Source organism: Schistocerca cancellata, chromosome 4, assembly GCF_023864275.1.
Source record: "Schistocerca cancellata isolate TAMUIC-IGC-003103 chromosome 4, iqSchCanc2.1, whole genome shotgun sequence".
In the NCBI taxonomy this organism is placed as follows: Eukaryota; Metazoa; Arthropoda; class Insecta; order Orthoptera; family Acrididae; genus Schistocerca; species Schistocerca cancellata.
The window spans coordinates 812423059-812450645 of NC_064629.1; the positions used below are offsets into that span (position 1 = coordinate 812423059).

Genomic DNA, 27587 nt, shown 5'->3' on the forward strand with positions numbered 1-27587 from the left:
AGTCCTTTGCTGTCTCTGACAGAATTACAATGTCATCGGCGAACCTCAAAGTTTTTATTTCTTCTCCATGGATTTTAATACCTACTCCGAATGTTTCTTTTGTTTCCTTTACTGCTTGCTCAATGTACAGATTGAATAACATCGGGTAGAGGCTACAACCCTGTCTCACTCCCTTCCCAACCGCTGCTTCCCTTTCATGTCCCTCGACTCTTATAACTGCCATCTGGTTTCTGTACAAATTGTAAATAGCCTCTCGCTCCCTGTATTTTACCCCTGCCACCTTCAGAATTTGAAAGAGAGTATTCCAGTCAACATTGTCAAAAGCTTTCTCTAAGTCTACAAATGCTAGAAACGTAGGTTTCCCTTTCCTTAATCTTTCTTCTAAGATAAGTCGTAGGGTCAGTATTGCCTCACGTGTTCCAACATTTCTACGGAATCCAAACTGATCTTCCCTCTAGGTCGGCTTCTACCAGTTTTCCCATTCGTCTGCAAAGTATTCGCGTTAGTATTTTGCAGTCGTGACTTATTAAACTGCTACTACGGTAATTTTCACATCTGTCAACACCTACTTTCTTTGGGATAGGAATTCTTATATTCTTCTTGAAGTCTGAGGGTATTTCGCCTGTCTCATACATCTTGCTCACCAGATGGTACAGTTTTGTCATGACTGGCTCTCCCAAGGCTGTCAGTAGTTCTAATGGAATGTTGTCTACTCTGGGGGCCTTGTTCCGACTTAGGTATTTAAGTGCTCTGTCAAACTCTTCACGCAGTATCATATCTCCCATTTCACCTTCATCTACATCCTCTTCCATTTCCATAATATTATCCTCAAGTACATCACCCTTGTATAGACCCTCTATATACTCCTTCCACCTTTCTGCTTTCCCTTCTTTGCTTAGAACTGGGTTTCCATCTGAGCTCTTGATATTCATACAAGTCGTTCTCTTTTCTCCAAAGGTCTCTTTAATTTTCCTGTAGGCAATATCTATCTTACGCATAGTGAGATAAGCCTCTACATCCTTACATTTGTCCTCTAGCCATCCCTGCTTAGCCATTTTGCACTTTCTGTCGATCTCATTTTTGAGACGTTTGTATTTCTTTTTGCTGCTTGATTTACAGTATTTTTATATTTTCTCCTCTCAGCAATTATATTCAATATTCCTTCTGTTACTCAAGGATTTCTACTAGCCCTCGTCTTTTTGCCTACTTAATCCTCTGCTGCCTTCACTACTTCATCCCTCAAAGCTACCCATTCTTCTTCTACTGTATTTCTTTCCCCCATTCCTGTCAATTGTTCCCTTATGCTCTCCCTGAAACTCAGCACAACCTCTGGTTTAGTCAGTTTATCCAGGTCCCATCTCCTTAAATCCCCACTTTTTTGCAGTTTCTTCAATTTTAACCTACAGTTCATAACCAATAGATTGTTAGTAGATCTGTTGCATCTTCTAAGTGTTCTGCCAATAAATCACAGTCTCTGGTTCGCCTTCCCGACAACATTTTCTATGCATTCTTTCCAATTTAAGTTGTTCGTAATTGTAACACCTAGGTATTTAGTTGAATTTATGGCATTTAGATTTCATTGATTCATCGTATAACCTAAGTTTAACAGATTCCTTTTAGCATTCATGCGGATGACATCACACTTTTCATTATTTAGTCAACTGCCAATTTTCGCACCATACAGATAACTTTCCTAAATCGTTTTGCAATTTGTTTTGGTCTTCTTCAAACGGTTCTGAGTACTATGGGACTTAACATCTGAGGTCATCAGTCCCCTAGAACTTAGAACTACGAAAACCTAACTAACCTAAGGACATCATACACATCCATGCCCGAGGCAGGATTCGAACCTGCGACCGTAGCGGTCGCGCAGATCCAGACTGAAGCGCCTAAAACCGCTCGGCTACCGCGGCCGGCTTTGGTCTTCAAATGACTTTACTAGACTTACTGACCTGGTGAGACGTCCCATTCTTGCAATGTTTTGAAAAGGCACAGCGGTGTTACAACTAGCTTCAAGGTATGGGGACCCATCGGATATGTCTTCCAGGTCACTGCTGGTAATGCTTGAGAGAAGTCTGACGGCACAACAGTACGTCACGAATATCCTGCGACCTCATTCGTTACCTCCTGTGCGACAGCAACGAGGTGCCGTTTTCCTACAGGACGATCCTGTTCCACAGATGACACATGTCTCTATGCACTGTTTACATGATTTTGAGTACTTCCCGTGGCCAGCAAGATCCCCAAATCTATCCCCAATAGAACAGCTGCGCGATTATTCATAAGTACCCCCGGGGTTTCAAAAGACGACTGCGTGACAACTACAAGACATACAGCAAAATGCTACATATCAGTGGATAGACCATCTCTCCAAGTTTCGTTTCGTAATACGCGCCATTGCGAAGTTGACGAGTGCACCACAAGAGGGCAGGCGTTACACAGAATTGCGTACAGTTGGACGACGTGTGCATTGTGTATTCTTTAACTCGCTAAATATGAGTCAATTACGATGGTTCGGCGATGATTTCGTAACATATATCATGTGAAAACTCCAATGGACAAAACAATACATGGGCAGTAAAACATACTCCGTGAGAGTGGCTGTTTATGTGGTTCAAATGGTTCAAATGGCTCTGAGCACTATGGGACTCAACTGCTGTGGTCATAAGTTCCCTAGAACTCAGAACTACTTCAACCTAACTAACCTAAGGACATCACACACATCCATGCCCGAGGTAGGATTCGAACCTGCGACCGCAGCGGTCGCGCAGATCCAGACTGAAGCGCCTAAAACCGCTCGGCTACCGCGGCCGGCTTTGGTCTTCAAATGACTTTACTAGACTTACTGACCTGGTGAGACGTCCCATTCTTGCAATGTTTTGAAAAGGCACAGCGGTGTTACAACTAGCTTCAAGGTATGGGGACCCATCGGATATGTCTTCCAGGTCACTGCTGGTAATGCTTGAGAGAAGTCTGACGGCACAACAGTACGTCACGAATATCCTGCGACCTCATTCGTTACCTCCTGTGCGACAGCAACGAGGTGCCGTTTTCCTACAGGACGATGCTGTTCCACAGATGGCACATGTCTCTATGAACTGTCTACATGATTTTGAGGTACTTCCCGTGGCCAGCAAGATCCCCAAATCTATCCCCAATAGAACAGCTGCGCGATTATTCATAAGTACCCCCGGGGTTTCAAAAGACGACTACATGACAACTACAAGACATACAGCAAAATGCTACATATCAGTGGATAGACCATCTCTCCAAGTTTCGTTTCGTAATACGCGCCATTGCGAAGTTGACGAGTGCACCACAAGAGGGCAGGCGTTACACAGAATTGCGTACAGTTGGACGACGTGTGCATTGTGTATTCTTTAATTCGCTAAATATGAGTCAATTACGATGGTTCAGCGATGATTTCGTAACATATATCATGTGAAAACTCCAATGGACAAAACAATACATGGGCAGTAAAACATACTCCGTGAGAGTGGCTGTTTATGTGGTTCAAATGGTTCAAATGGCTCTGAGCACTATGGGACTCAACTGCTGTGGTCATAAGTTCCCTAGAACTCAGAACTACTTCAACCTAACTAACCTAAGGACATCACACACATCCATGCCCGAGGTAGGATTCGAACCTGCGACCGCAGCGGTCGTGCGGTTCCAGACTGTAGCGCCTTTAACCGCTCGGCCACTCCGGCTGGCTGTTTATGTGGCGCAAAGAGAAATGGCCATCTGGGACTGTCAGCAGAGAAGGTGGAGCATATGTGGAAATCATTAGTCAGGAACCCGAAGATATCGATGAAACGTGAGATCTGAAGTCAACTGTCAGGCGCATTCTACGCGAACGTCTGCATGTAAAACCATAGGGGCTGTAGTCGTTACATGCAGGGACTACTCGTAACAACAAGCTTCGTCCTGAATTTTGCTGCGACTTGCAGATGCTACTGGTGGTAGTCGGTTTTCACAGATGTTAGTTGTCAACGACGAAGCCACGTTTCATGGGTATGGAAACGTGAATCGTTTGAATGTGAGTGCTTTGGACACACAACATCCACGTGGGACTGTGGTACACATTCGTGATTCACATAAAATTAACGCTTTTTGCTATGTCCTCTTCAAATGTTTTAGCATAATTTTTTTTTGCGGCGAAAACTGTGACTGGCTTTGTGTACCTGTGGACATGCTGCATCAGTGACTTATGCCACTATTACAGCAAGACACCGGACACTTGATTTTGCAACAAGACGATACTTCACAACACTTTGTTTCAGAAGTTCTTGATTACTTCTCTGCCGAATTGCCTCAGCACTGGACTGAACATGCTTCCCATCATGACTCCCCTCTTCAATGACCATCGCGGTCATCTAGTCTAACTGCACGTGATATCCTCTTATGGGGTTATCAAAGATCGTGAGATTCTGGCTCCACTGCTACTTAACTTTGAAGAACTGCAGGAAACGATAATATGTGTGGTCACTGATGTCGACCATGATTTGTTGGAACGTGTATAGCAAGAGTTTGACTATCGGGCTGACATTTACCACTTTCAATGTCAGATAAAAACTTGAAGAGATGCTCTCTACTTATAATTATCTGTCTTTTTTTTGCGTCTCGTAGTTTTCATGTAGTCGTCTTCTGGAAACCCAGAGGTATTTATGAATAACCCTGTATAACTGCAAAGGAAGACGAGACACCTGCCGACAGCAATCAAGATCGATTCAGCAGTCACATTAGTTTCGGAACGGAATAATAGAAAAAAGTATATTCTCATCTCCCAGTTGAGGTAATAGATGTACCACATATGTAAAGCTTTTCTGTAGTCAGCAGCAACCCACCCAATTCTTTGTTTACACAACTGATAGCAGTATTAACCCACTGCCAGTCAAGGTGTTGCAGACTGAAATTTGGTGAGAGTGTGTGGTGGTCTTTGCCTGTTTTACGTGGTTTAGATTTGGACCATTAGTTTTGGTCGAAGGGTAAATTTAAAAAAAAATGATACTTGCATAATAATGACACCACAGTAGTAGTTAACACGAGGCTTTTCTGCATCAGCCTGGTAATGCTCCTGTCAGGACGACTTTAACGTTGTGGTGTGGAGGACATTACCTCCTTTTGCTGTTCTGATCAGAGGCTGTACCTGAACCCAAACGAACATCTTTGGAATGAAATGGAATGTCAGTTGCATGTCAAAAAGAACTTAAGTAAACTTTTTTACACTATTTCAAGAAAAAAATTCAAGATTTTTCTGATTCAGTGTATCATGGTGTCTAAAGATTATTCTCTCCAATACCAGATCCTAAACGCTATTTTTTTAAAAACCTGGCGCCCTTGGAACGAACAGCAAAAGACGCTAATTTCATTTGGAGACCTACTACATCAGCTGTGTATTTACAATTTTGTGTAGTTATAACAAATATTTGACGCCTGTATATAACATAACCTACGTAACTTAGAGATCTCTGATAGTTTATAAATGTTTCCTGTGGTGCCAGCCGGCCGGAGTGGCCAAGCGGTTCTAGGCGCTACAGTCTGGAGCCGCGCGACCGCTACGGTCGCAGGTTCGAATCCTGCCTCGGGCATGGATGTGTGTGATGTCCTTAGGTTAGTTAGGTTTAAGTAGTTCTATGTTCTAGGGGACTGATGACCCCAGAAGTTAAGTCCCATGGTGCTCAGAGCAATCTGAACCTGCGGTGCCAGAGTGAGCAATTATAAATGTGGGCATTTTGAGTTTACTGTGGCAAATGATGTGCAATATCGTAAATAATCATGTGGCGTAACGAATGAAGACTACGGTTTGATAGTGAGGGATATTTTTCGTATTGTCACCAATTCTCACATCTACAGTTATTTCAAGTGGGAATGTGAACTAATCATCTTGTAGAAGAAAGTGCACGTGAGTCAACTGATAATGATGATGACACTGGGTGCAGTTCCAGTGACGAATACGTGCCATTCTCAGGTACCGACCGGCCGCCGTGTCATTCTCAGCCCTCAGGTGTCACCAGATGTGGATATGGAGGGGCATGTGGTCAAATGGTTCAAATGGCTCTGAGCACTATGGGACTCAACATCTTAGGTCATAAGTCCCCTAGAACTCAGAACTACTTAAACCTAACTAACCTAAGGACATCACACACACCCATGCCCGAGGCAGGATTCGAACCTGCGACCGTAGCAGTCCCGCGGTTCCGGACTGCAGCGCCAGAACTGCACGCCCACCGCGGCCGGCGGCATGTGGTCAGCACACCACCCACTCAACCATTGTCAGTTTTTGTGACCGGTGCCACTGCTTCTCAGTCAAGTAGCTCCTCAGCTGGCCTCACAAGGGCGGAGTGCACCCCACTCGCCAACAGCACTCGGCAGATCCAGATGGTGACACATCCAAGTGTTAGTCAAGCCCGACAGCGCTGAACTTTGGTGATCTGACAGGAACCAGTGTTACCACTGCGGCAAGACCATTGTCTAAAACCACATAAAGTTGGTAAAACAATGCATAAAATGGTCTCTGATGGTGTACAGTTATGCGAGTCTATGATCATATGCAAAAGTGAACTGACTACAGGAGGGTTTACTGTGTTTCCACCTTGGGCGAAAAATGTTGGGAAGTGTGTGTGGTGGGGGGGATTAAAGTGGAGAGGCTTGAATACAGTAATTTGGTTTTAAGGGATGTAGGTTGCATAGATGAAAAGACTTGCACAGGACAGGCTAGTGTGGAGAGCTGCATCAGACCCCTTCAGAGTGAAGACTACCAAAATCATTTCTGCTGCCACTACTTCTACTCCAATTACTTTAATCCAGCTTGTAAGCGCCGGTTTGAGGTAGCCACTGCATCCCACATGATGCGACTCCTTTGAGCACTACTATTCTACATGATAGCATATCGAATTATGAGAATAGTACGCCATTAAATTTGCCACCTCAAGACAGTAAGGATGAGATATCGGCATGGCAAATTTCCTCGGTTTTTGAGAGTCGCAAGGAATGTGTGGATTTGTCTTTGGTGTGCTAGATGGCGGCGCAGGGCCTTTCTTATTGATCAGTTCGCTTGATTTCTCTAAATTTATTGGTGCTATCTATTCTGCTGTTAACAACAGAGTTTATAATAAAATGTTTGAGATTTTTGGGAACGAATTGTTTTTTAACACCCATCCCTCCTCTACACACAAAGCGGCAATCCTGTTGCGTCAGTCTTCGATTTTCTTTCATTCTCAGAACTTCATCTAACTTCAAACACCTATTTTTTGTACATCATTCTCCTGCGTTGCCAAATTTTGTTACCTGTAATGGTTAGATGGGGGGGGGGGGAGAGGGGGTTAGGACCAAACAACGAGATCATCAGTCCATCGATCCAAGAGTGGTGCATCCAGAAGCCAGAAGTAGTGATGTCCACTGAGAACGTTTCCTGATCTAGTCAGGCGATTCATAATAGTAAAAGCCAGAAAGATAAAAACATAATGGACATCTTTTGTACCGTCAATAACACAAAGTAAAAGCAAGATGAAGGAAATTCGGAAGTCAGCAGGTGGGCATTCCCAGGGCTCTGCATGCGACAGGAAATGTCTTACCTACAGCTGTCGCACCACCGATCCATTTCAGTCAAGAGCGCCCACTGTTCAACAGAGTGCGACACATAGAACAGAAAGTTAGGTGCGACAGAAAGGAAGCAAATCGAATCTAAAAGTAATTAAAACAGAGAAAAAAGAGGGGTGAAAGAGTAGCTTGGTTGAGGAGGTAGGGTCGGGGAACCCCCAGACCTAGCATACAATGGGAGACGCCCAATCCCCAATCAGCTGCCCCTTATAACTGAGAATAAAAACCACTTTCACGAAGAAAACTGAGAACCAGGTCAACCATCCGGGAACTGACCGCCCATATATGTGGCAATGAGCCCAGAAGTCCATAATTAGCATGCAGAGCCAAAAGGAGCAGGTGTTACACCAAGATATGAACTACTGTCTGTAAGACTCCGTAACCGCAATGTGGCGGTGCCTCGTCACACAAAATAAAGCTGTAGGCTAACCAGGTATGACAGATGCGGAGACGCCATATGACTGTAGATTCCTTTTGAGAGAAGCGAAAGGAAGAATATCATGCTGCAGTAGTCTCCTTGACAGTGCAGAATTTATTACCCATAATGAGTAGTTTTAAAAATTAGTGAAAATTTATACTGCTTCAGCTATTTTTCGCACATGGAATTTTGATCCACCATCAGTTCATATGGAATCGATATATTACAAAAGAGCGTTATCTAAATGGTTTAAAACTATGCTGATATCAACGTTTAGTTCCCTGCAGATATTATGGCTGCTAATATGTTGGTGCCGCTCGATATTTATTGTGATATGATTGTTTTTCTAACGCTTCGTTGAAAAAACTCTAGTGTATTTTTGACATCAAACTTCCCAAATTGGAAATGGTTATATTAACTTTTTGCCTCGTGTAATGTTACCGCATCATGTTCAAAAGCATCACAAATCTGTTTTGGAATCGCGAATAGCATTCATTCTATTTTGTAAAACAGTATTAAAATACATCGATTGTCCGCTGTGTCTTCGCTTAGATTTTCAAGATGCATAACCTTTTCCAGGATACGCTGGACGTACTTAATGCCAGATCGGGATAATATTTAATGAATTATGCGATTGCAAAGCCATTCATTGCAGATAAGCACAAAATTTCTCTTTAACCTTTTGTGTTGCATTCGCTTTCTTTTCTTAAACTGTAACAATACTAACATGTACAGTAAAACTATCTCTTGTGGATAGCTAGAAAATTCTACAAATGTTCTTAACTTACAAATAAACTTTTAAAATGAAACTCTGCTTCAGAAACATTCAGTGCGCTACTTTGACTAAATAACTAAACGTGTTTTATTTTAAGCTAATTTCTAACACTGCCACCAGTATAACAAAAAAGTTAACTTATTATGTGTTCAAAAACTTTAAAGGCTCTGACGGAAATCGGAAGTGCTACGCTACGAAGCATCAGTTCGATATATATTTAACTTTCTGGATACGTTCATCACACAACAGATATTAAATGATCATTTCATTCAATTCGGAACTGAAGTATACCATCAACAACAGCATGGGGTGTCAGGAATTAATTACAATACCTGAAATACACACTGTGTCAATTCATGAAGATGGTTGGAGGTTGCTGTGAAAGCATACATCCTCCAGTCTAAATCCAGACATGTTCCATGCATGAAAAATCATAGGAAACTGCAGGCCAGTCGAGGACCCGAACATTCCTCAAGGCGTTTCTGGTGTGAACTGCAGTGTAGGTTCTTGCATTATCCTGCTGGAATTTACCACTTTGTAGCTTGGTCATAAAGGGTACGGCCACAGGTTTTGCCATCCTTGACAGTTACTGACGAGCATTCAGCCTCCCTTCAATAATTAACAAATCACTTCTATCGTCATATTCAGTAGCTACTCCCACAATGATCCTAGGAGTTGGACAGGTATGAGTCGAGAATCGCTGGCTCCTGCGACCTTTCACCAGCTCACCTCACTCTCTGGCGTCGATCTGACCGCCACAGACAGAAGCGAGACTCACAGCTGAATATCACAGAATGTCACTCAGTGACCCAGTTGACTCTGGTTCTACACCGTGCAAGTTCAAATGGCTCAAATGGCTCTGAGCACTAGGGGACTTAACATCTATTGTCATCAGTCCCCTAGAACTTAGAACTACTTAAACCTAACTAACCTAAGGAGATCACACAACACCCAGTCATCACGAGCAGAGAAAATCCCTGACACCGCCGGGAATCGAACCCGGGAACCCGGGTTCGACCACGAGCTGCGGACTACCGTGCAAGTCTCTGTTGTCTGTGGTACGGCGCCAGCGTTAAAAGACGCATGGCAACTGGAACCTCAACCCAGCTTCCAGCCGTCTGTTCCTGGTGGTTGGTGGTGACACTGCCTGTAACCTCTATATAAGTAGTTCCGCAAACGTTTTCAACAAACTGTGCATTGCAAACCACTCGAAAATGAATACACGCAGCATCAGTTTGTGTTGGATTTAGCTGGTCACTAAAAGACATCTGCTCCTCTCAATCGCTCCAACTTATTTGACACAGCAAAGTACTCAGGGCAAATCATGCGGGAGATGTGCAAGTGCAGACATGTGGCAGCATCTGATTGGTACATCAAAGTCACAGTTTCCACAATTTTCTCTGAAGGGCAGTTCTCCTGTTCGTTAAATAGAGTCAATTCCGCGTCAGTCTTATAAATACACTGGTGTGCAAAGATTAAGGACAACATGAACTTTCGTATGATGTGTCACTGCCAGGTAACATAGCTAAGAAGTGCTACATGGTAGTACAAAAGATAACTGAAAGAAATATATAATGAGATGAACAGAAATGACACTTTTATTCTAAGACAATAATTTCAACGAAGTCACCGCGATTTATGATGATCCCCTGCACATTGCAAAAGGTGGGACATGGTTCTTAATAGGGTATGTGATCACCGTGGACAGTAATGCATGATCTGTGCTGCTATGCTAACCACAAGGTTGGTAAGGAGCACTTGCTGCTGGGTGTTTCATTCCTAAACCAGTCTAGTTGATAATTGCCAGATGGTCATTGGTGCATATCGACATGCTGCATTTCATCTCCCCAACGTTGCATCTAAAATCCTATCGAGCAAGTTTTCAATGTCATCGAGTGAGATGTATGCGTTTGGGCCATCTCTGACAAAACTCTGTGAGTAATGGTCTGCAGTTAAGCGATCCTGAAACATAATTGTTCCCAAGCTCTGAGGATTTAAGTAGGCTGAACGTGCGCACAGTCAATTCGCCGAATATCCTCTCTTTCGAAGAGCTCTCCCACTTGCGATGTTCAATGCGGTCGCGCATTGTCATCCATAAAAATGGAGTCGGAGCCGAATGCACCTGTGAAAAGACACACACGGGGAAGGAGAACGGTGCGACAGTGTCGTTGATCAGACAGTGTACTGTGTTCAAAGACTTGGAGGTAAATACACCCACGTAACATTATGGCCGCCCCACACCCCACAACACCTGGACCACCAAACCGATCAGGTAAGACCGTGTTACCGGAAGCATTACGTGTTCGCATGTCTCGCCCTGCATTGTTGAACATGACCGTTTTGGTGGGTCAGGTGTAATTGTGTGAACACGCATTATTTGTATGGGTGTACTGAACTTTGAATTTTCAAATATGGTACCTTCACCAGCCAACGTTATTGTGAGAATAGATTAGATTAGATTAGTACTTGTTCCATAGATCATGAATACGACACTTCGTTATGATGTGAAACGTGTCAGGTTAATAAAAGGTGTCTATACAAGATATTACATTGCACAAAATACACTCCTGGAAATGGAAAAAAAAAACACATTGACACCGGTGTGTCAGACCCACCATACTTGCTGCGGACACTGCGAGAGGGCTGTATAAGCAATGATCACACGCACGGCACAGCGGACACACCAGGAACCGCGGTGTTGGCCGTCGAATGGCGCTAGCTGCGCAGCATTTGTGCACCGCCGCCGTCAGTGTCAGCCAGTTTGCCGTGGCATACGGAGCTCCATCGCAGTCTTTAACACTGGTAGCATGCCGCGACAGCGTGGACGTGAACCGTATGTGCAATTGTCGGACATTGAGCGAGGGCGTATAGTGGGCATGCGGGAGGCCGGGTGGACGTACCGCCGAATTGCTCAACACGTGGGGCGTGAGGTCTCCACAGTACTAGAGATGGGGGATCTGCTCTTGAACTAATTCATAGAGTTCAATCTTTCAAAGGAGTGAACAATCAGTGATTCAGAAAAAAAGAACGGTAGCTCCAAACGTTTCCCACGGCAGAGAGAGAGAGAGAGAGAGAGAGAGAGACGGAGCATATCAGCAGCGCCTCTGCTGGTCAGAGCACAGTGCACGCCACACAACACAGCAAGCGCCGGCATCTGCCCTGCTTCTACCTTGGCTGCCTGCATTGTGCAGTGCCCCATTGGATTCTGTGTTTCACATATGCCGTGCCGTCTCTGTGCGTCGTCTGCCGCTTGCAGTGTCTGGCGCAGCTTAACTTCGCATCGCACTCTGTCGGCGATCGTTTCAGTCGCACGTCCTGCCCTCTGGGCAGTTGATGCGAGCAACAGGACAGAGAGCCACCTAGCGGATAACATAGGAACTACCTGCAACAACCTGCTCGCAAGGGAACGGACGATTTGTCTCGGAGCGGGTGAGTTCACCGCTCCCCCCCGCCCTCGGAACTCGCCCGCTCAACGCTCGCCCCACCGTCTCGACTCTAGCCAGAGCGTTGAGCAAAGCGACTCAGGTGTCACTCTGGTCTCTGCGGTCTCAGCTCGCGCAGTAATACAGCTCGCGGCTCGACCTGCTCGACTCAGCGCCTCTGCATCGGAGTTCGTCCCTACTAGATATTGTTCTTCGTAGTAATACCGCTATGTATATTACATTATTATGTTATGTATACATCAATTGTTTTTATTTTATTTTTATTTGTTTGAACTGATTAGATTAGGTTCCTAATGACTCCTCTTACTATAGGATTTTTATTATGGACACTCGAATTTACGCTTTAATTACGAGCGAACCGATAAACGTATCGCAAAATGTGATACACCAATATTTTCCTTGTTTTATTCTGCGTAAGGCTATATGCAGCACATTCGTTTTACAGTCAAATTTATATTTTTTTTTCTTATTCTGGTACGGATTTTGCGATTTTAGGCGTCTTCGGAAGGAAACGTTCACTTTAAAAATATATGGCTTGCGATGTATTTGTATGAGGTTAATGAAATTTTAATACATTATAGCCAAATATATTGTTAATGTAAATCTCAAGTTACAACATTTTCCGATCACCCAGAAAACCACGATAGTGCAAAATAAATCAGTAATCAAAAACTTTGTCATATCGTGGAAATTTCAATAAACAATACAAAATTCTTACTCATTATCTGTGTTACTTCAAAATAGGATCAAATAAGATCAAAATACAGATATAGTACTGGAATAAACCAAGTTTAAAGGGCAATGTGCCTTCCATTTATTTTCTATTGTAAATGAGTGGTGAGTCATGAAAAAGAGCTAATTCATTTCAGGGAGTGAACAGTTCTGATCCAATCTCTGAAAAGAACAGTTTTGCCCATCTCTACACAGTACATTGATGTTGTCGCCAGTGGTCGGCGGAAGGTGCACGTGCCCGTCGACCTGGGACCGGACCGCAGCGACGCACGGATGCACGCCAAGACCGTAGGATCCTACGCAGTGCCGTAGGGGACCGCACCGCCACTTCCCAGCAAATTAGGGACACTGTTGCTCCTGGGGTATCGGCGAGGACCATTCGCAACCGTCTCCATGAAGCTGGGCTATGGTCCCGCACACCGTTAGGCCGTCTTCCGCTCACGCCCCAACATCGTGCAGCCCGCCTCCAGTGGTGTCGCGACAGGCGTGAATGGAGGGACGAATGGAGACGTGTCGTCTTCAGCGATGAGAGTCGCTTCTGCCTTGGTGCCAATGATGGTCGAATGCGTGTTTGGCGCCGTGCAGGTGAGCGCCACAATCAGGACTGCATACGACCGAGGCACACAGGGCCAACACCCGGCATCATGGTGTGGGGAGCGATCTCCTACACTGGCCGTACACCACTGGTGATCGTCGAGGGGACACTGAATAGTGCACGGTACATCCAAACCGTCATCGAACCCATCGTTCTACCATTCCTAGACCGGCAAGGGAACTTGCTGTTCCAACAGGACAATGCACGTCCGCATGTATCCCGTGCCACCCAACGTGCTCTAGAAGGTGTAAGTCAACTACCCTGGCCAGAAAGATCTCCGGATCTGTCCCCCATTGAGCATGTTTGGGACTGGATGAAGCGTCGTCTCACGCGGTCTGCACGTCCAGCACGAACGCTGGTCCAACTGAGGCGCCAGGTGGAAATGGCATGGCAAGCCGTTCCACAGGACTACATCCAGCATCTCTACGATCGTCTCCATGGGAGAATAGCAGCCTGCATTGCTGCGAAAGGTGGATATACACTGTACTAGTGCCGACATTGTGCATGCTCTGTTGCCTGTGTCTATGTGCCTGTGGTTCTGTCAGTGTGATCATGTGATGTATCTGACCCCAGGAATGTGTCAATAAAGTTTCCCCTTCCTGGGACAATGAATTCACGGTGTTCTTATTTCAATTTCCAGGAGTGTATTACATGACACTTAATATTTTTTAATTTTTTTGTGGGATTTGGGGAAATTACCCACTTACTTTATCCAAAAATTCATCTAATGAGTAGAAGGAGTTCCCATTAAGAAATTCTTTTAATTTCCTTTTAAATTCTATATGGCTATCTGTGAGACTTTTGATGCTATTAGGTAAGTGACCAAAGACTTTTGTGGCAGCATAATTTACCCACTTCTGATCCAAAGTTAGATTTAGCCTTGAGTAGTGAAGATCATCCTTTCTCCTAGTGTTGTAGCCATGTACACTGCTATTACTTTTGAATTCGTTTGGATCGTTAATAAGAAATTTCGTAAGTGAATATATATATATATATATTGTGAGGCTACAGTGAAGATCTCTAGCTCTTTAAATAAGTGTCTGCGGGATGATCTTGGATGAGCTCCAGCAATTATTTTGATTACACGCTTTTGTGCAATCAACACTCTTTTACTCAATGATGAGTTACCGCAGAATATGATGCCACACGAAAGCAGAGAATGAAAATAGGCGTGGTAAGCTAATTTACTGAGATGTATATCGCCAAAATTTACAATGACCCTAATAGCATAAGTAGCTGAACGCAAACGTTTCAGCAGATCTTCAGTGTGTTTTTTCCAGTTGAACCCCTCATCATTGCATACACCAAGAAATTTTGAATTTTCTACCTTAGCTACAGATTTCTGATCGAAGTCTGTATTTATTTATGGTGTCATTCCATTTACTGTGTGGAACTGCATGTACTGTGTTTTGTCACTGTTTAATGAGAGCCCATTTGCGGAGAATCACTTAATGATTTTCTGAAAAACATCGTTTACAATTTCGCCAGTTAATTCTTGTCTGTTGGGTGTGATAGCTATACTTGTATCATCGGCAAAAGGTACAAGCTCTGCATCTTCGTGAATATAGAATGGCAAGTCATTAATATATATTAAGAACAGCAGAGGACCCAAGACCGAACCTTGCAGCACACCATTCTTGATTGTTCCCCTGTTTGAGAAATCACCAGCTTTTTGCATATTATGTGAACTGCTTATTTCAACTTTCTGCACTCTTCCACTTACGTATGATTTAAACCATTTGAGCGCTGTCCCATTCATACCATAGTACTTGAGCTTATCTAGAAGTGTTCCATGATTTACACAATCAAAAGCCTACATATACATCTTCCCCATGTGGGTATTTTCAGGGGCTCATTCGGCCCCGACTTCATTTTTATGGATGAAAATGCACAACCACATCGAACGTTGAAGATGGAGGATCTCTTGAAACGAGAGCATGGTCGGCAAATGGACTGGCCTACTCGTTCCCATCGATGACATGGGGGATGCGTTGGGGAGACGTACTGCAGCACGTCCACAGGCACCACTGACCATCCAGCATTTGCAGCCGCGCTGGCAGAGGAATGGAACACCCTCCAAACCAGAGAACTCCTATGAGTCTTGTGGCCAGCACGGGAGCACTTTGTGATCATGTGTCCTGTTAAGAACCAAGTCCAGCGTAATGTCCAAGGGACAATCATAAATCACAGTAACTTCATTGTTACCATTGTCTTTGAAAAAAAGTCATTCTGTTCGTCTCACTGAATATTTATTTCAGTTAAGTTTTGTATTATACTGCAGCAGTTCTTTCTATGTATGGTCTGAGTTTCCTCAAGCTATGTGACTTGGCAGTGACACAGCATGCCTAAGTTACTTTCGTCCATAAGTTTTGCACATCAGTGTATTTCCCGATTCAGTTTTATTATGCCCAACCTATGTGTTTGTACGATCTTCCTGCGTGAATGATTTTTAAACACAAAATTTAAAACGCCACTTTTCCTTTTGTTTTCTTACAGCCACACCAGACTGGTCAACGAGGGGCTACCTACTTAGAATTATATATTAATGCCTTCAGCTGCTGACGGGCGATGACATATATCAACGGGGACAGGTGAAAATGTGTGCCCCGACCGGGACTCGAACCCGGGATCTCCGGCTTACATGGCAGACGCTCTATCCATCTTTCTTTTTTTATTGTTCTCATTTTGTTCGTTGCATTTGTTCGGTGCGAATCTACGTCTACATCTACATCCATAATCCGCAAGCCACCTGACGGGGTGTCGCGGAGGGTACCTTGAGTACCTCTATCGGTTCTCCCTTCTATTCCAGTCTCGTATTGTTCGTGGAAAGAAAGATTGTCGGTATGCCTCTGTGTGGGCTCTGATCTCTCTGATTTTATCCTCATGGTCTCTTCGCGAGATATACGTAGGAGGGAGCAATATACTGCTTGACTCCTCGGTGAAGGTATGTTCTCGAAACTTTAACAAAAGCCTGTACCGAGCTACTGAGCGTCTCTCCTGCAGAGTCTTCCACTGGAGTTTATCTATCATCTCCGTAACGCTTTCGCGATTACTAAATGATCCTGTAACAAAGAGCGCTGCTTTCCGTTGGATCTTCTCTATCTCTTCTATCAACCCTATCTGGTACTGATCCCACACTGGTGAGCAATAGTCAAGCAGTGGGCAAACAAATGTACTTTAACCTACTTCCTTTATTTTCGGATTGAATTTTCTTAGGATTCTTCCAATGAATCTCAGTCTAGCATCTGCTTTACCGACGGTCAACTTTATATGATCATTCCATTTTAAATCACTCATAATGCGTACTCCCAGATAATTTATGGAATTAACTTCTTCCAGTTGCTGACCTGCTATATTGTAGCTAAATGATAAAGGCTCTTTCTTTCTATGTGTTCGCAGCACATTACACTTGTCTACATTGAGATTCAACTGCCATTCCCTGCACCATGCGTCAATTCGTTGCAGATCCTCCTGCATTTCAGTACAATTTTCCATTGTTACAACCTCTCGATATACTACAGCATCATCTGCAAAAAGCCTCAGTGAACTTCCGATGTTATCCACAAGGTCATTCATGTATATTGTGAATAGCAACGGTCCTACGTCACTCCCCTGCGGCACACCTGAAATCACTCTTACTTCGGAAGACTTCTCTCCATTGAGAATGACATGCTGCGTTCTGTTATCTAGGAACTCTTCAATCTAATTAAACAATTGGTCTGATAGTCCATGTGCTCTTACTTTGTTCATTATACGACTACAGGGAACTGTATCGAACGCCTTGTGGAAGTCAAGAAACACGGCATCTATCTGGGAACCTGTGTCTATGGCCCTCTGAGTCTCGGGGACGAATAGCGCGAGCTGGGTTTCACACGATCGTCTTTTTCGAAACCCACGCTGATTCCTACAGAGTAGATTTCTAGTCTCCAGAAAAGTCATTATACTCGAACATAATACGTGTTCCAAAATTCTACAACTGATCGACGTTAGAGATGTAGGTCTATAGTTCTGCACATCTGTTCGACGTCCCTTCTTGAAAACTGGGATGACCTGTGCCCTTTTCCAATCCTTTGGAACGCTACGCTCTTCTAGAGACCTACGGTACACCGCTGCAAGAAGGGGGGCAAGTTCCTTCACGTACTCTGAGCACGGTAGCTCAGCGTGTTCGGTCAGAGGGTTAGCTCCCCTCTGTAACGAAAAACTGAGTCAACGGCTCAACACTGAACTTGAACGGGTGTCCTGGGAGGCTGAAATACTAAATGTCTTTTTCCAAAGCTGTTTCACATAGGAAGACTGCACTGTAGTTCCTTCCCTAGATTGTCACACAGATGACAAAATGGTAGATATCGAAATAGACGACAGAGGGATAGAGAAACAATTAAAATCGCTCAAAAGAGGAAAGGCCGCTGAACCTGATGGGATACCAGTTAGATTTTACACAGAGTACGCGAAGGAACTTGCCTCCCTTCTTGCAGCGGTGTACCGTAGGTCTCTAGAAGAGCGTAGCGTTCCAAAGGATTGGAAAAGGGCACAGGTCATCCTCGTTTTCAAGATGGGACGTCGAACAGATGTGCAGAACTATAGACCTATATCTCTAACGTCGATCAGTTATAGAATTTTGGAACACGTATTGTGTTCAAGTATAATGACTTTTCTGGAGACTAGCAATCTACTCTGTATGAATCAGCATGGGTTTCGAAAAAGACGGTCGTGTGAAACCCAGCTCGCGCTATTCGTCCACGAGATTCAGAGGGCGCTAGACACGGGTTCACAGGTAGATGCCGTGTTTCTTGACTTCCGCAAGGCGTTCGATACAGTTCCCCACAGTCGTTTAATGAGCAAAGTAAGAGCATATGCACTATCATACCAATTGTGTGATTGGATTGAAGAGTTCCTAGATAACAGAACGCAGCATGTCATTCTCAATGGAGAGAAGTCTTCCAAAGTAAGAGTGATTTCAGGTGTGCCGCAGGGGAGTGTCATAGGACCGTTGCTATTCACAATATACATAAATGACCTTGAGGATGACATCGGAAGTTCATTGAGGCTTTTTGCAGATGATGCTGTGGTGTATCGAGAGGTTGTAACAATGGATAATTGTACTTAAATGCAGGAGGATCTGCAACGAATTGACGCATGGTGTGGGGAATGGCAATTAAATCTCAATGTAGACAAGTGTAATGTGCTGCGAATACATAGAAAGATAGATCCCTTATCATTTAGCTACAAAATATCAGGTCAGCAACTGGAAGAAGTTAATTCCATAAATTATCTGGGAGTACGCATTAGGAGTGATTTAAAATGGAATGATCATATAAAGTTGACCGTCAGTAAATCAGATGCTAGACTGAGATTCATTGGAAGAATCCTAAGGAAATGCAATCCGAAAACATAGGAAGTAGGTTGCAGTACACTGGTTCGCCCACTGCTTGAATACTGCTCAGCAGTGTGGGATCCGTACCAGATAGGGTTGATAGAAGAGGTAGAGAAGATCCAACGGAGAGCAGCGCGCTTCGTTACAGGATCATTTAGTAATCGCGAAAGCGTTACGGAGATGATAGATAAACTCCAGTGGAAGACTCTGCAGGAGAGACGCTCAGTAGCTCGGTACAGGCTTTTGTTAAAGTTTCGAGAACATACCTTCACTGAAGAGTCAAGCAGTATATTGCTCCCTCCTATGTATATCTCGCGAAGAGACCATGAGGATAAAATCAGAGAGATTAGAGCCCACACAGAAGCATACCGACAATCCTTCTTTCCACGAACAATACGAGACTGGAATAAAAGGGAGAACCGATAAGAGGTACTCAGGGTACCCTCCGCCACACACCATCAGGTGGCTTGCGGAGCATGGATGTAGATGTAGATGTAGAAATAACTGCTCGTCATCCCAGATCATCTTCAGCAGCTATACTGAAGTTTTCCCATCATGTTCCAATATCTGGTCACCTGATATTCAAGAAGACACTATACACAATCAGACACATATATAACTGGTTAGGTTTCTACTAACCCAGTAAACACTATGTGAGCCATTGTAAGGAATGCCAGCAGCAGAAGCATGAGTTGCGATTACTTCTGTGACATTGGGTACCAATTCCACCTGCAGAAGTGCCATTCTACTGAACTAGTATCAGCCTCATGGGGAGTTTCCCAAAGTCGACTAACAGGAATCGATGCGCTGACTACATCAGCTGCTATGCTGCTTCAGCTCTGGAAATTGCAAGATTATTTATTGATGACATCATTTTGAAGCAGAGAGCATCCCATGTAACAATATCTGATTGTGAAAAAGTCTTCCAGTTAAGATTAGTATCAGAGGTAATTTCACATTGCGACATCACCCACAGGTGGAAACTGGCTACCACACACAAACGAATTGTCTCACAGAATGCTCTAATAAGGTGTTAACAGACATTCTCTTGGTGTATATCAATGCTGAACACACACATTGGAATACAGTACTGCCTGTCATGACATTAATGCCCAGGAGAAGGACCAAGAGCACTATAACACCAAGCACATGCCAGTGAGATACAGCCTGGGAAACTTAGTGCAGATTTTTATTCCCGTGCAGAAGGTGGGACTCTTAGAAAAATTACTAAAAGGCTACTTTTGGCCAATTCATAACCTACATTACTTGTCGGATGTCACATATGAAGTCAAGAATTATAACCCTTCATCAAGAACATGAAAGCACAAAGACATCATCCACATCCTCTGTATGAAGCCCTACTACAGTCCTGCGGCACAGAGTGATGGTGGGTGCTTTTTGTTCAAGGAAACTGAAGACCTACTTCATGATTACAAAGCTTTGATGGGAGGGGCTATCTTCAATCCTCACCATAGTGAAGAGGATGTGGCGACACAACCAGAATGCGAAAATCCCTCAGTGCTAAAATACAGAGGACCCCTAAAAAGGTCTAGATCCAGTGTGCTATAGTCAGCTCCAATGAAAATCTCTGAAAGAATGGGTCACTGTTTCTCTAAGAGAGGGAGCAATGCCACAAGCTGTGCTGGCACACTGCAGGTCACCAGTTTGAATCCAATCACCAGCAAATATTTGTTATTCAGCATCTATCATTTCTGTAAGATTCTCAGAATTTCTTATTCTTGTGACATTTGCATATTCTGGAATATTCAGTGTCTGTGTAAGCAGCACTCTCCATCCAGGAGTTCAGTTTGTGATATGCCTTACCTGCAATGCTTTATTGCCTTCAGATGCTTATCTTCAAGTATTGACATGATATACTCAATACAGCACTAGCTAAGGTGTTGTAACTTCACATTTATTGATGCATATATCCACTTTATGATCAGCTTAATAAAATATCTCATATTGAATAATGACCACAGATAAGCATATGCATTTAATTATGAACAAATCAGACAGTGGGAATGCTTTTATAGTGTCCATTCACCACCAAATTCTGACTAGTTATATAAATATGAAAACTATAACTATGAAACATTCACAATGTTCAGAACTCCCACCAACTCAAAGAACTTTACAATGACATTTGAGCTCACATGTAGTTGTTACCAAAACTGTGAATCTAACATAGATATACTAGCTCAACTCCAACTCTTGCTACATAAATATTACTTATGCACTATGTGATCAAAAGTATCCAGACACCTGGCTGAAAATGACTTACAGGTTTGTGGCGCCCTCCATCAGTGATGCCTTGATGACAGATTCCACTCTCAGAGGTATATGTTCAGTCAGGTGCTGGAAGGTTTCTTGGGGAATGACAGCCCATTCTTCACGGAGTGCTGCACTGAGAAGAGGTATCAATGTCGGTCAGTGAGGCCTGGCATGAAGTCGGCATTCCAAAATATCCCAAAGGTGTTCTATAGGATTCATGTCAGGACTCTGTGCAGGTCCGGCCATTACAGGGATTTATTGTCACGTAACCACTCCGCCACAGGCTATGCATTATGATTTGGTGCTTGATCGTGTTGAAGGATGCAATCACCATCCCCAAATTGCTCTTCAACAGCAGGAAGCAAGAAGGGGCTTAAAACATCCATATAGGCCTGTGCTGTGATAGTATCAAACAAAACAACAAGGGCTGCAAGCCTACAAGCCCCCTCCATGAAAAACATGACCACACCATAACACCACCACCTCCAAAATTTACTGTTGGCACTACACATGCTGGCAGATGATGTTCATCAAGTATTCGCCATAACCGCATCCTGCAATTGGATCGCCACATTGTGTACCATGATTCATCACTTCACACAACATTTTTCCACTGTTCAATTGTCCAATGTTTACACTCCTTACACCAAGCGAGGTGTCGTTTCACATTTACCAGCGTGATGTGTGTCTTATGAGCAGCCACTCAACCATGAGATCCAAGTTTTCTCACCTCCCACCTAACTATCAAAGTACTTGCAGTGGATCCTGATGCAGTTTGGAATTCCTGTGTTACGGTCTGAGCAGTTGTCTGCCTATTACACATTATGACCATCTTCAATTGTCAGTGGTCTCTGTCAGTCAACAGACGAGACCGGCCTGTACACTTTTGTGCTGTATGTGTCCCTTCACGTTTCCACTTCACTATCACATTGGAAACAGTGGACCTAGGGATGTTTAGGAGTGTGGAAATCTCACATACAGATGTATGACACAAGTGACACCCAGTCACCTGACCATGTTCAAAGTCCGTGAGTTCCATGGCGTGCCCCATTCTGCTCTCACACGATGTCTAATGACTATTGAGGTCACTGGTATGGAGTACCTGGCAGCAGGTGGCAGCACACTGCACCTAATGTGAAAAATGTGTTTTTGGGGGTGTCCAGATACTTTTGATCACATAGTGTATGACCTTTCAAACCCAACTGACTGCACAAAGGGCTCTCGTAATTACTTACAGATTTACATCGGAGTAGTAATTATTATTGTTATTAGATTCTAGTTTGCAATAAGAGCTAGGTAGTTGCAATTACATCACAGAGAAACATGTAATAATTTGGTTTATTTATATGATGGATTACTGTAACATTAATAATGGTAGCTGGAGTCTTTAGTTATTACATTGTACATATCTGATTTTTATGCAAATTCTTGAGTTCATTATTTTCTCAAATTTCTTAAAATTTTAATTAAAAATTTATTTAAAGCAAGTGTTTTTAAATAAAAAAATAAGGGTAACTAATTACTACATAATTTCTGAGAATCAAACAGTCTTAAAGGCCAAAATAGTGAAAATTTCTTGTGTGAAACAGAAATTATAAATGTCTTTTCATATAATAAGTTCTTGGAAAATATGAACAGCTTATGAAAGAAGTAAATGAAGGACTTGTCACTGAACCACATTATTTGACAAACCATTAACTATTTGCTCATGGGTATAGCTGTAGCATATTTATCACATGCATAATGAAAAGAAAGAAAGAAAGAAAATTATATTTGTAAGGAATGGAATTATAGCAAGTGGGTGTAAGCCCCCAGCCTCCTTTTTCCCCTCTGAATTTCAAGTTCTCTTGTGTCTATATGTTGGGAATTAACATTCTTTCAGAGCTAAGTGTTGTACTTCAATGATGTCCCTGCTTTTGGATTTTGACTCAGTTGTGTTACCACATGACAATATCTAACAATGAGGAACTGTGATGCTGGGATTTATTAACAGAAAGCGTCAGAAATAGTACACAAATATTGTAAGGTCTGTTACAGTAATCAACATCTTGAATAGAAAATAAATAATATTTACTGATGAGCCCAAAGTTTGTCTTTGAGTTGAAAAGATGAGGAGTTTACTGCTATAAAGGCATGTAAACAGATGGCTGGTTGCTGGGTTGTCAAATATTATTCTTTAAGTGTTGGAATATTTTTATAGATAGCATATCCCTGTTTCATAAACTTATTTTGTAAGGCTGCATATTTCTGGCACTAAGTCATGTTAAACACTGCACAGGTGTCAGTAAGGATACTGACACATTTTCTGCAGCAAAGTGGACAAAAAATTCCACACATGTATTGCATTTAATGTATATGCTTTAAAATTAGTTAATACTATCAGACCCTAATTTTGGTATCTTTGAATTAAAATCAAAAGACAAAATAGTTACTTAAACCAACAGTGTCCAGTTCCTTATGTTTAACCAGTCTTCATCTAAAATCAATAGAAATCATTAACAAGCTAGGTTTTCAGAATTAGATTTTCACTCTGCAGTGGAGCGTGCGCTGATATGAAACTTCCTGGCAGATTAAAACTGTGTGCTCGACTGAGACTCGAACTCGGGACCTTTGCCTTTCGCGGGCAATTGCTCTACCAGAAGGTAGGAGACGAGATACTGGCAGAAGTAAAGCTGTGAGTACTGGGCGTGAGTCGTGCTTCGGTAGCTCAGATGGTAGAGCACTTGCCCGCGAAAGGCAAAGGTCCCGAGTTCAAGTCTTGGTCGGGCACACAGTTTTAATCTGACAGGAAGTTTCAAGCTAGGTTTTGTTCTCACAGATATTTGGATATTGTCACATTTAAAATGTCTAGCCCGCACAGTTGAGACAAAAGAATAAAAAATTTGTTCCATAATACTACATTTTCATTTTAAAGAAAATATATGATAAAAACAATTATCAATTAATCTGAATTTCCACCAATACAGTGTGAACTCAGCATATACAGCACTGCGCTCGCTGATACCAACAGAGCCACGAGATCGCAAACTTTCACGGATTGAGACGTTGCGTCTTGCTGTGAGCTACATTACACACCTTAGCCATCTCATCACAGCAAGTAAGTCATTTTACTGTTAAGAATCTACTTATTAGGCATTCACAAACATTAATTTATGAGTTCATATTATTTTTAAATCATTATCAAAATGAAGTTATTGTTATGAGAAGTATCTAGTCAGGTTGGTTAACTTTACGACATAATTTGGGAAGAACTGAAAAGTGCCAATGAGAAAAAAAGAAAATTTGAAGTGATGTCACATAGATGTTACTGCATTGTGTCACAGTGGTGTTACTCACTGTCAGTATCCATGGATGTGTATGGATGGGCAGCCAAAATATTCATAATCAGTATGATCTAGAATCTTACCAGTGTTAATATTGCCACTTTGTTGTTTCACTGATTTCAAATGGGTTGGAATACTCAAAGCTTAATGACTGGTTCTTTGTTAAGTGTGTGGTATGGGCCATCCAAAGATATTGTATGCAAAACCTTCACTGAACTTTTAAATCTCAGCATGGATAATCTACACTGTCTGAATGTATTATGATCACAGGCATGGTGTCTACAGAAATATTTAACTTTGAATCATCATAATGACATGATACATCATAAGAGGCATAAAGAATATGTAGGTGAATGAATTATAACCTGCTGTTTCCTCTGTTGACTCCACTGCACACTGGTGTGCTTCTCAGCTTAAATAAATATTTAGGCCGAATTTCACTTTCATTCTCAGAAATTTTGAACTGCTCAATTTTCTGTCTTATAATTCCACTCACAGAGAGATATAGCACAGTTCTGATCTCAATGATGAAATTAAGAACCAGGAGCTCAGACGGACACCAAGAAAGATAGAGAAGTAAACATGGTCAGTCATCAGGACAAGCTGGCAATCACACCTCCTTTCAATAGGAGGCAGAGATCTAAAGCCAATAAGGAATATGTAAATTAAACATGGTTTAAGTCCCAGAGGAAAGATGATCAACATTTTAAAAACCTGTATGGTAAACAATGTGCTCAATAACAAAACTTGAGGCTGTAGGACTGCCGAAGTTATACTACTTCTCAACAAAATCAATACAAAAGACAGTCTTCAAATTTCTGGCATCTGTTCCTTTTTTTTTTTTTAAATTCATATAGAGTCCAGATATAACTATCACATAAAAATCAATTCGCACAAACTGTATACTAACTGTCAAAGATCTACAACATAGTATTAAAACAAGATAGCTGATTTGATTTGATTTGATTTACTGATCTGATTTATTGATCCATCTTTAACCATACTCCATGTAGTTGATGTCATCATTTTACATATGTTATATTGCTACTTAATAAGTCATACACTTTTAACATGTTGACGGACTATATATGGTTTATACTAGTAATGATTAAATAAAAATGCATCATGAAGAATGACAAAACGAGAAACAGTATGTTTAATGCAATACACATGCTGAGAAGAAAATTTTAACAAATATAAATGAGATATGCCTGATACACATTAATCATTACGTATAAATGCATCATGAAAATAAAGCACACAGTACAAAATAGCAGGTAGCTAGGAGTGGTAAGGTGCTGAACTTAGCATACTCAAAAAGGAGGAGGATTTTTTACAACATTAATTCACCTCAGTGGCATTCAAACAATGTTGACAATAATGAACATTTGAATTCCTGAGAAAGATGATACTTCAGTCAACACACAGTTATTTTGACTTCTTCCAAAACAGGCATTATAAGAGCCACCACAAAGTTATTAATGACTCACAAAATCAGAATGACAGTTTAAGTTATTATTTTAAACATTTCAAGAAAATTTAAAATTTTGCTCATTTCAGTTTAAATGCCATAAAGGGAGAGAATCGGTATTAACAGAATTTACAAGTTTCATAACAGTTTTCTGTTATTCAATACATGGGTTAATAAAGTGCCCAATTCACATGTAAACAATGAAAGCATTAACAACATTAAATCACAATTCAAATAGCTGAAAACAAATGCCTTTGGTTAGTAATCAGGCATTGACATAAGATGGCCAGCATGAGCTTAGCCCAGATATTGCTCAGTCCCTTTATTCGGCTCATATTAGATACTCTAAAACACACACAGGGTAAAAACCCGCATAGGCACAAGGTGAAAACAACAGAAATGAATTACATGTTGCATGCCATAAAATCTCATAAGGCCCTTTCAGACCTTAGCTGTGAACGATATGTTTCTATATTTTGAATCAATAATCCTGGTTTTTTTTTTTAAATTGGCAGTTTATCACAATGAGTGTGTAAAAGGGAATAAACAATTTTAATGATTAATCTTTCATGGCATTTTAACTCATTAGTCTTTAAAAATAAAACACACAAGTTAAAATTAATAATTCTGCTTATACCTGGCCATTATTGCACCAAGTAGTAAAAGAGTTTCAGTTTGGCAAGGTATTGCTTTTTACAAGTGGGCTTAGCAATAACTTGGGCATCTTCTGGAAACATGGAATGCTGGTCCACATTGAGGACTATGACAAATATAACAGTTACTAATCAAAGTTACAAGGCGTTATATGCAAGAACTCAAATTAAATTTCCCGTTCAAAGAATAGGGGTTTTCACAAATCACAACCAGTACTCTAATCATACATACAAAGAGTGCTCATTATTTTCTTTCTATGACAATCACCGACTGTATAGTAAATACTGGCAGCTACGCAGCCACAAACCAATGCAGTAGAAGTGGGAGACTCTTAACTCCGAAGGTGCAAGCTCACGACCATGAAGGCAGCAGGAAACAGTAATTCTTTGAATACCATAGGCACACTTTTCACAGTTGCAGATCATGATCCACAACATGACAAACTGGATCTCCATCCTCAGTAAACAACTGTAGCTACCATGTGAAACAGCGAGCAAGACTCCCCAGCAGTGCAGTAACATCTGCTCAGCAAGTGGCTATGCTGCATCTGGCAAGAGGCCAGTGAACTTGTCACTACAATATGAAGTACAGAAAATTCTACTGAGTGACAGTTATCACTACTAATTAACACATCTCAATAGTTGCATTAAAATCCCATCTCATCCTGATGAGACTGCAAACTAGTCTTTAACAGATGCTATAAAAGTAGGAAAACATATAATTTTACATTTAACTGCACTAAATGATAGTATTGTTTAATTGATGTTTTATACTAAAACCTAACACCAAATACATTATAAAAATACTGAAGTACTGCAATTGCAAAAACAAAAAGGTATGATCAAGAAAAATGATCAAATAACCTCACCCACTGCTAAAGTTTTTTATGTGCTTTAATTCACCGACATGAATATGAATAGTTTCCC

The 27587-nt window shown here is 42.0% G+C and overlaps 1 protein-coding gene across 1 annotated transcript in view; it reads left to right on the forward strand.

Moving 5' to 3' along the window:
• LOC126184796 (basic helix-loop-helix transcription factor scleraxis-like) overlaps positions 1-27587 on the forward strand; it is an 84439-nt gene that overhangs the window by 17402 nt on the left and 39450 nt on the right. The window contains exon 2 of the mRNA XM_049927379.1: positions 24180-24310. Within this exon, the coding sequence (XP_049783336.1) occupies positions 24180-24310 (131 nt within the window). The remainder of the gene's footprint in view (positions 1-24179; positions 24311-27587) is intronic.